At 46.3% G+C, this 8,972-nt stretch overlaps 1 protein-coding gene and 1 long non-coding RNA gene across 2 annotated transcripts; both read left to right on the top strand.

Annotated features, from left to right (window-relative positions):
- Positions 1–257: 257 nt before the first annotated feature.
- Positions 258–3,457, top strand: LOC117521332. Its single transcript, XM_034182640.1, has 5 exons — positions 258–312; positions 945–1,112; positions 1,702–1,821; positions 1,910–2,217; positions 3,395–3,457. Exons 1-5 carry the CDS (start codon positions 258–260, stop codon positions 3,455–3,457), a joined length of 714 nt encoding a protein of 237 aa, XP_034038531.1.
- A 483-nt stretch (positions 3,458–3,940) lies between these two features.
- Positions 3,941–8,017, top strand: LOC117522364. The gene is made up of 3 exons (XR_004564206.1): positions 3,941–4,064; positions 5,504–5,505; positions 8,005–8,017. It is a non-coding gene; the product is annotated as an uncharacterized LOC117522364 (long non-coding RNA).
- Positions 8,018–8,972: the final 955 nt, after the last annotated feature.

Here is an 8,972-nt window from a genome sequence, read left to right as displayed (position 1 = left end):
CTGAAGACAGTTTAAATTGATGTTGTTGCCTTTTATAACTCAGTGGTTGAGCTCCATCCAACATGGTTGAGTTGGTTCAGCCACATGTGATGGGACGTCCCCTGTGAGACTCCTGTGTGGACTGAAGGTGAGGAAACAACAAACAGCAGGTGGGAGAGCGTTTTCAGCTCGTGCACAATGCCGTGGAATCATTTATCAACTGAAGCTTCTGAAACTAGACTGAAGACTAAGTGTAAAAGAATTATCAGAAAACCAAGATGGAGAAAACAAACACCAGGGACCTGAACCAAGACAACACTCTAAAATCAGCATGTGAGAGAGATGATTTCCATTAACTGACATGTAGAGATGAGTGTCATCAGCATAACAGTGAAAAGTAATTCCACATTACTGCAGTATTTGTCCAAGAGGTGCTGTCAAAAGAGAGATTAGCAGAGGGCTGAATACAGAACCCTGCAGTACCCCATGTTTTAGTTGAGTGATACATCTTGCCAGGTGTCTCTAATCTTGGAGTCTGAGGACCCAGAGACATGAATGTGACTGCTGACGATGTGGCCGATGATTTGGACCAAATAGTTTCTCTGTGGTACTTTGAACTATTTGACACACTGACGTGTTTGAAGACAAACATTTTATTGTGACGAGAGCGACACAGCATCAGTGTCACTTCCTGAGATGAAGGTCGAGGACGTTTTAACCGACAACTGAAGAAAGAAAAACCAGACAAAGTGACTGAGGAAGGAGACGAAGCTGCTGCTGAACTCCAGAAGGAAGCAGAGTTCAACACAGGAAGCATTCAGAGAAAGTTCCACTCACAATGCTGCTGCCACACACACTTTTCATTTTACTAACAATTCTAACAGGTAGGATTCAACATCAACAAGAGTTTCTTCATGTGGCTCATTTTTCTCTCTTTTTGCTCTAACACAATTTGTGTCCTTCAGGTGTCAGCTGTGAAGAACTCACTGCAGTCCACCATCAAGAGGACACTTTAGAAGGCAGTACTACTACTCTGGAGTACAAATACCACAAAACTGCTGATGGAACTGATTCTTTCTTCTGGTATCGACAATATCCAGGAAAACCACCAGAGTTCCTCCTGTTCATCTCAGGTTCGAGCAGCACAAGAGCAGCAAAGTCTGTGAAATCAGACAAAAGGTTCTCAACTAAATTGTCTGAAGATAAACGTGGTGTGTATTTGGAGATCAGCAGTACTGCAGTGACAGACTCTGCTGTGTACTACTGTGCTGTGAGGCCCACAGTGACACAAAACACTCAGTCTGTGGACAAAAACCTCACTGAGTGACAAACAGCACCACCAAGTGTACACAAAGCATCACTAGGAACTCTGTAGACAAAAGCACTCAAATATTCAACACCAAGAAGATCCAAATTGCTGTGGTGTACCAATCCGAGAGTCTCAGTACAATTTAAATGTTGGCTTTCTGTCACATCATTTGGCAACACAACATTCTCCCTTTTGCTGATGACATCCTGTTCTATCTTTCTGTACTGATGGCAGTCGCTCTGTTTTTCTCACAAACTTTGTGGTCACAGCTGCAGTTCTCCTACCAGGGTTCCATCAATCACACATTTTCCTTCCCAACTCAAACTAAATAAAATGCTTAACAATGACCACTAGAGGGAGCCACAGACTGTTTGCCATCAATGGATGATGTCATGTTGACGGTTCACCAACAGATGATGTAGATGAAGGTCAAGATGGTTCAGAGTCTCAGTGTTCTTCCTCTCTCTCCTCCCCTCTCACTGCAGACATGAAACACTGGCTGACAAACATCCTGATTCTGACTCTCTGGCTCGGTAACTCTTTAAACCTACTGATTGTTCTCCTTTAATCAATCATCTTTATTGATTCATCTCTTCCTCTGCATGTTCTGTTCTTCCCCAGAGTGTAAAGGAGAAGACAGAGTGATCCAGCGCACAGCAGATGTCATTGCTGCTGAAGGACACCACGTCACACTTCAATGTTCCTTTGAAACCAGTGATCCAAGTCCTTATTTGTTCTGGTACCAACAAGAACTAAATGGTTCTCCAAAGTTTATGCTGAAACGTGATAAATTTGGAACAAGAAGAAATGCTGCAGAGTTCAACAAAGAGAGATTTGATGCTGAAGTCAACAAGACATCAGTTGATCTGAAGATCCAGAAGCTGCAGCTGCGAGACTCTGCTGTGTACTACTGCGCTCTGCAGCCCACAGTGACAGCAAGCAGCAAAAGAGAGGACAAAAACACTACACAACCACCACTAGAGGGAGCCAGTGTGCAAAAACACTACACAACCACCACTAGAGGGAGTCAGTGTGCAAAAACACTACAAAACCACCACTAGAGGGAGTCAGTGTGCAAAAACACTACACAACCACCACTAGAGGGAGTCAGTGTGAAAAAATACTACACAACCACCACTAGAGGGAGTCAGTGTGCAAAAACACTACACAACCACCACTAGAGGGTGTCAGTGTGAAAAAATACTACACAACCACCACTAGAGGGAGTCAGTGTGCAAAAACACTACACAACCACCACTAAAGGTAACCAGAGTTGTGTATGATCTGTTGTTTCATGGTGTGGAGTCATTCTCAAGGAAGAGTGTAAAAGTGTGTTGGAGGTTAAGTGAGTGTCTGACAGGTTGATGAGTGTTAAGTTGAACATTGAAGAGGTGATGATGAATGTCATCACTGCATATGCACCACATGTAGACTGTGAGATGAAGGAGAAAGAAGATTTCGCTAGAGTTCACTGAGGTTTTGGAGAGTGTCTTGCCTTTCATTTTCAGATGTTTTCTTTGTCTCCATCAGGTACCCAGTTTATGGAAAGACTCCACAATTTTTCCTGTGCTAAACGTCAGTGCACCCAAGCAGTTCAGTGACTACAGGCCTGTTTCACTGACCTCTTTACATATAAAAACATTTGACAAAAATTGTGAAAATTGCTCTTTTAAACTCTGTCAATGATTTGGACTCTCTCCAGTTTGCATCCAGGTCAGGTAGGGGGACTGATGATGCACTTTATTGAATGCGGTACTTCCACATTTAGAGGGGACTAAAACATCTGCACAGCTCATATTTATTGATTTTTCTTCTGCTTTTAATTGTATTCAGACTCACATTATAGCAGAGAGGTTAAAAAACAAACACATTGACCCAGAAAGTTTTTGTTGGCTGATGGATTTTTTTTAACTGTCAGATCTCAGCCTGTTAGAGTCAGTGATGTTTTATCTGATGTTCTCATCTCCTCCACTGGTTCCCCACAGGGTCGTGTCCTTTCACCTCTTTTATTTGTTCTATATACCAACATGTGCCAAAGTCAACACCAAGGATGAGTTATTGTTAAATTTGCTGATGATTCTGTTATTGTGTCTCTTTTACACTCAGATGACCAAGACCATGGCCCTGTGGTGTCACATTTTATCAGATGCTGTAATTTGTCTTTTTTAGACATCAATGTGAACAAGACCAAAGAGACGATAATTGATTTTAGTAAAAAAGCAGGAAGGCGTCTCCTCTGTAGTTATTAATGGTCTGTGTGGAAATTGTACAGAATTATAAATATCTTGGGACTTTTATTGACTGTAGAAAAACCTTTGAGCATCACATTGACCAGTTATGTAAAAAAGCTCAACAACATGTATTTTTTCGTAAACTCTGGCATTTGGGCAGCACTTTTATGAAGATGTTCTTTTGAAGTTGTTCCTACCTTTTCTTTTATCTGCTGGTGAGGGTTTTTAAGTTTAAAAAACATAAACCATCTGCATCTTTAAAAAAAAATATAAGATGTCTGCATCGTATTATAAATGACTGTAGTAAGATTGCTGGTGCTTCCTTAAATGACCTAATGTCCGTACATAAACACAGAGCCGTTAAGAAGTCGTGGCTGATCCTGGATGATCTCAGTTACCCGTCACACGCAGAGTTATATCACTGTGTGGGGATTTGGCAAATTGACACTCCACAGCTGCAGGCAGGTGCCCCTGTGTGCTGACGTGCACAGAACAGAAGCAGTGACAGAGGTTCGGTGGTTGTCTCCTGTGTAACAGGGACAGACGTGGTCTTTGCTCTGCGGCTCCAGATGGAGCATCCTGCTCCCCCCTTCTCCGCCTCCACAGCGTCGCCTCTCTGGTGTCAGGATTTGAGTTTGTCTGCTTTTACTTCTTGGCTTTGAGTTGTTTCAGTTACTTTCTGTTTTGTTTATTCTCTTGCTGGGGTTTTTCTGTCACTTTCTCTCTTGTCGGTCTCTGCTGGCTCTTGGTGGTGGGTGTTTCCCTCTCTCTGGCCACACCCTCATTCTGGTGTGTTCCACACACACCTGCTGTGTATTTAAGCTCCTCATTTTGCCTTACTCCCTCTCCAGTTTGTAGTGCCTTGTGCCTCTTTCCAGCTCAGTGTCTTGTATTTCCTTGCCTTGCTTAGGTTGCCTCATCGGGTTTTTGACTACCTGCCTGTGTACCTCGACCACGCCTAAGCCTGATGATTTTGTCACTGTTGCTCTTTTGGGACTGCCTTTCTGTGTACTGAATCCAGCCTGTTAACCAAGTAAACGCTTTGACTCCACTGAGCTGTGTACCTGCATCAGCATTTGTGTCCAGCCCGTCTTGCCTGTCAAACTTGATATCTGGCAGAGCAAAGTTCACTGAGGATGCAGCAGAACCAGACCTCCAGAGAACAAGGCAGGCAGCTAGTTTATAAAATAAGAGGACAGACAGGGTGGGACAGCAGGTTTGAATCTCACCAGAGAGGACAGCAGCTCTGTTCACATTTCTATCTGAAGTGACTTCAATCTGAGCTTTTTTCTCTGCCTGCTGGAGTGTGTGTTATCCAATTTTTACAATAATTTTCCAGCAGCTGGAAACTCTGTTTGTTGTCATGTATATTGACAAAAGAAGAAGAATTTTATTAATCCCAAAGAAAGTTGTTTTGCCAGAGTGCTGAAACAGTAAACCATGTTTTTTTTAAAAAACAGTGAGGTCATTGAGTACAACATGTTTATGCAAAATGACTGAAGACACTTGCACAAGCTGTTGACAGTATTGCACATAGCTCTAAGTAACTGAAAAACTCTGATCGTCATGTATTCATCCTGCAGAAGGGGGAGGAGTTATAGGCTGTTATAGGCAATTCTACCCCTTGGCCCTTCCCCTCCGTTTTGCGCGGGCATGAGAGGCATAGGGGTGTCTCAATTCTCTTTTAGTAGTGAGGCGGAGGGGTAGGCGGAGGGCTACAAACCCCTCTGTTTGGAGTGAATCTGGATGCATACTCCGTTTGGAGGGGTAGGAGGAGCTTACTGCTCTCTCCGAAAAACAAACATGGCACCGAAAGACCTGCACAAATTAAACGGCTTTCATTACAAATTGCACTGTTTAGAAAGTTCTAACTTGCCAAAAAACTTTACAGGCAGTTGTCTATGACAGTAACGTGTCTGCTGCTGGATGCATGTTGTGTATATTGTCGTTCTGAAGAATATCGTAACTTCGCTCGTGCGCTGAGGCGTTATAATGCACATACACACGAACGCTACGATAAGACACTTTTATATCTCACAACGTAGAAAATCATGATAAAGGATCAGCACGTTAATTTGTATGTTCATAAATCTTTGGATAATAGCGCCCCCTGCTGTTGGATTTCAAGGTTTGTAACACGTGTGTGTATTTAGTAAACAAACAGGAGCCCTGAACACTCGACTCCTAATAAGAAAATGAGGCAGAAAATGAGAAGTTTCATCAATGGGAGTAAGTTGTAAAATATCTACACACACATGTACACGTGTAACACACAACCTGACGTCCTGACAGACTGATATTATTTGTCAAGGACATTTCTAAAGGAAATAGAGCTGGATGCAAAAAATGGGAGAATTTGAAAAAGAAATATTAACAGAACTAGATGCAGCCCAGAACATACAAACAGGTGCTGGACATATAATTAGAATATCATGAAAAAGTTGATTTATTTCAGTCATTCCATTCAAAAAGTGAAACTTGTATAATGTGTACATTCATTGCACACAGACTGATATATTTCGTGTTTATTTATTTTAAATAAACTGTTTTCCTGTTTTATTATTAGTATTTTATATGATTGTGTGTTTTTTTATTATTTTTATTATTTTACTTCTTTTACTTATTTATGTTTTAAAAAAATTTTATTGTGTTTTAATCTTATTTCATTTTGTTCTGCTTTTAAATGATGTTTGTGAAGCGCCTTGAGGTGATTAGTCGTGATTTGGCGCTATATAAATTAATAAATTATTATCATAAATTATTTTAATTACTAATTCATTAATTACTAATCAATCAATTAATGACTAATCAAAGAATATGAATTATTATTGATTAATTACTAGTATCATTAACATTAATAAATTACTAATCAATTTGTTGTGAAAGTGACGTGACACGGACCCACAACAGGGGGCGTTAATGAACGGACAATGGATAAGCCAAAAAGTAACAATTTAATGTTGTGAATCGCACAACAACGTACAGACAACAACAATATGGTGGACTGTCAATCATACACCAGGTGACGTGTGGGCAGGCTCGACGATAGAAGATGCCTGGCGAGAGAAGAGCTGGATCCCCACACAGCTTCCACCACCAACGGAGCTGAAGAACACCGGAGCCGCCAAGCCCTGCGCCCCAGGTGGCTGCTGTCTTCAGCAGTCAGACCCGGTACTGCTGGCAGAAAACAGAGACAGTCCAGATGAGTGTGAGTTCGCACACTCAGTAATCCCACAGTCTGTCTTAAGTAAAGGAGGGAGAACCTCCACCTCCAATCACACACACTCGTGCAGCTCCTGGTCAACCACTTATCTGAGTTGGGGTGTGAGGCGAAGCCGTCGCTGTCACACCAAACGCCAATCCTCCAGATAAGGAAACACTCCAGGAAAACGGCTGCAATAGAAGTTTAGGTTAAACACACACAGTGTCAGGCAGCAGAGAAATTACCTGAATGGTAGTTGATTTCTCGGCGGGGAGGTGGAGTTGCAGTCCGGCCTTTATGGTGGTGGTGATGAGAAGTGAATGAGTGACAGCTGGTATGGATGATGAGTGACAGCTGTCACTCCTGGTTGCTCCGACGCCCTCTCGTGCTTGAAGCCCGCACTTCAAGCAGGGCGCCATCTCGTGGTGGTGGGCCAGCAGTACCTCCTCTTCAGCGGCCCACACAACAGGAACCCCCCCCCCTCAACGGGCGCCTCCTGGCGCCTGACCAGGCTTGTCCGGGTGCCGCAGGTAGAAGTCGGCCAGGAGGGCCGGATCCAGGATGAAGCTCCTCTTCACCCAGGAGCGTTCTTCGGGTCCATACCCCTCCCAGTCCACCAAATACTGGAACCCCCGGCCCTTCCGACGGATGTCCAGGAGCCGGCGCACGGCCCAAGCCGGCTCCCCGTCGATGATCCGGGCAGGAGGCGGCACCAGTCCGGGGGTACAGAGGGGTGAAACGTGGTGAGGGTTGATGTGGGACACATGGAAAACTGGGTGGATCCGCAGTGAAGCTGGCAGTTTCAGCTGGCCGGCGGTCTGCATGGTTCTTGGCCCTCGTCCGGGCTTTGAGCAGGGCAGAGCGGGCGGTACGCCACACCTGACGGCACATTCTCAGATGGGCCTGGACCGAAGGCACCCCGACCTCTCCCTCCACTAGCGGGAACAATGGGGGCTGATACCCCAAACACACTTCAAATGGGGAGAGGCCGGTGGCAGACGAGACTTGGCTGTTATGAGCGTACTCGATCCAGGCCAGATGGTCACTCCAGGCCGTCGGGTGCGCGGAGGTCACGCAACGGAGGGCCTGCTCCAGTTCCTGGTTAGTCCGCTCTGCCTGCCCGTTCGTCTGGGGGTGGTACCCAGACGAGAGACTGACGGTGGCCCCAAGTTCCCTACAGAAACTCCGCCAGACCTGGGAGGAGAACTGAGGACCACGATCCGAAACAATGTCTGATGGAATCCCATGCAGACGCACGACGTGGTGGACCAGGAGGTCTGCAGTCTCCTGGGCCGTCGGGAGCTTCGGGAGGGCCACGAAGTGGGCCGCCGTGGAGAACCGGTCCACTATCGTTAGGATGATGGTGTTTCCCTGGGACGGCGGGAGGCCCGTGACAAAGTCCAGGCCGATATGAGACCAGGGGCGACGAGGCACAGGCAGAGGCTGGAGGAGGCCTTGGGCCTTGTGGTGGTCAGCTTTGCCCCTGGCACAGGTGGTGCAGGCCTGGACATACTCCCGGACGTCGGCTTCCATAGACACCCACCAGAAGCGCTGCCGGACCACTGCCACGGTTCTTCGCACCCCTGGGTGACAGGAGAGCTTGGACCCGTGACAGAAGTCAAGGACCGCAGCCCTGGCCTCTGGTCGGACGTACAGTTTGTTCTTCGGACCGGTCCCTGGGTCCAGGCTCCGTGTCAGGGCCTCCCGGACGGTCTTCTCCACGTCCCAGGTAAGGGCAGCCACGACAGTGGACTCAGGGATGATGGTTTCAGGGGGGTCTGACAGCTCAGTCTTGACCTCCTCTTCGTGCACCCGGGACAGGGCGTCAGATCGTTGGTTCTTTGTCCCGGGGCGGTAGGTGATCCGGAAGTCAAAACGCCCGAAGAACAGCGACCAGCGGGCTTGCCTGGGGTTCAGACGCTTCGCAGTCCGGATGTACTCCAGGTTCCGATGGTCCGTGAAGACTGTAAATGGTACCGATGCTCCCTCCAACAGGTGTCTCCACTCTTCAAGAGCCTCCTTCACCGCAAAAAGTTCCCGATTGCCGACGTCATAGTTCCGTTCAGCTGGGGTCAACCTGCGGGAAAAGTAGGCACATGGATGGAGAACCTTGTCGGACTCCCCGCTCTGGGATAGCACGGCTCCTATCCCTGAGTCAGAGGCATCCACTTCAACAACAAACTGGCGCTTGGGATCGGGCTGCACCAGAACCGGTGCAGTCGAGAACCGGCGTTTCAACTCCCTAAATGTG

This window comes from Thalassophryne amazonica, chromosome 12 (assembly GCF_902500255.1).
Source record: "Thalassophryne amazonica chromosome 12, fThaAma1.1, whole genome shotgun sequence".
Classification (NCBI taxonomy): Eukaryota; Metazoa; Chordata; class Actinopteri; order Batrachoidiformes; family Batrachoididae; genus Thalassophryne; species Thalassophryne amazonica.
This window is presented reverse-complemented; position numbering and strand designations above follow the sequence as displayed.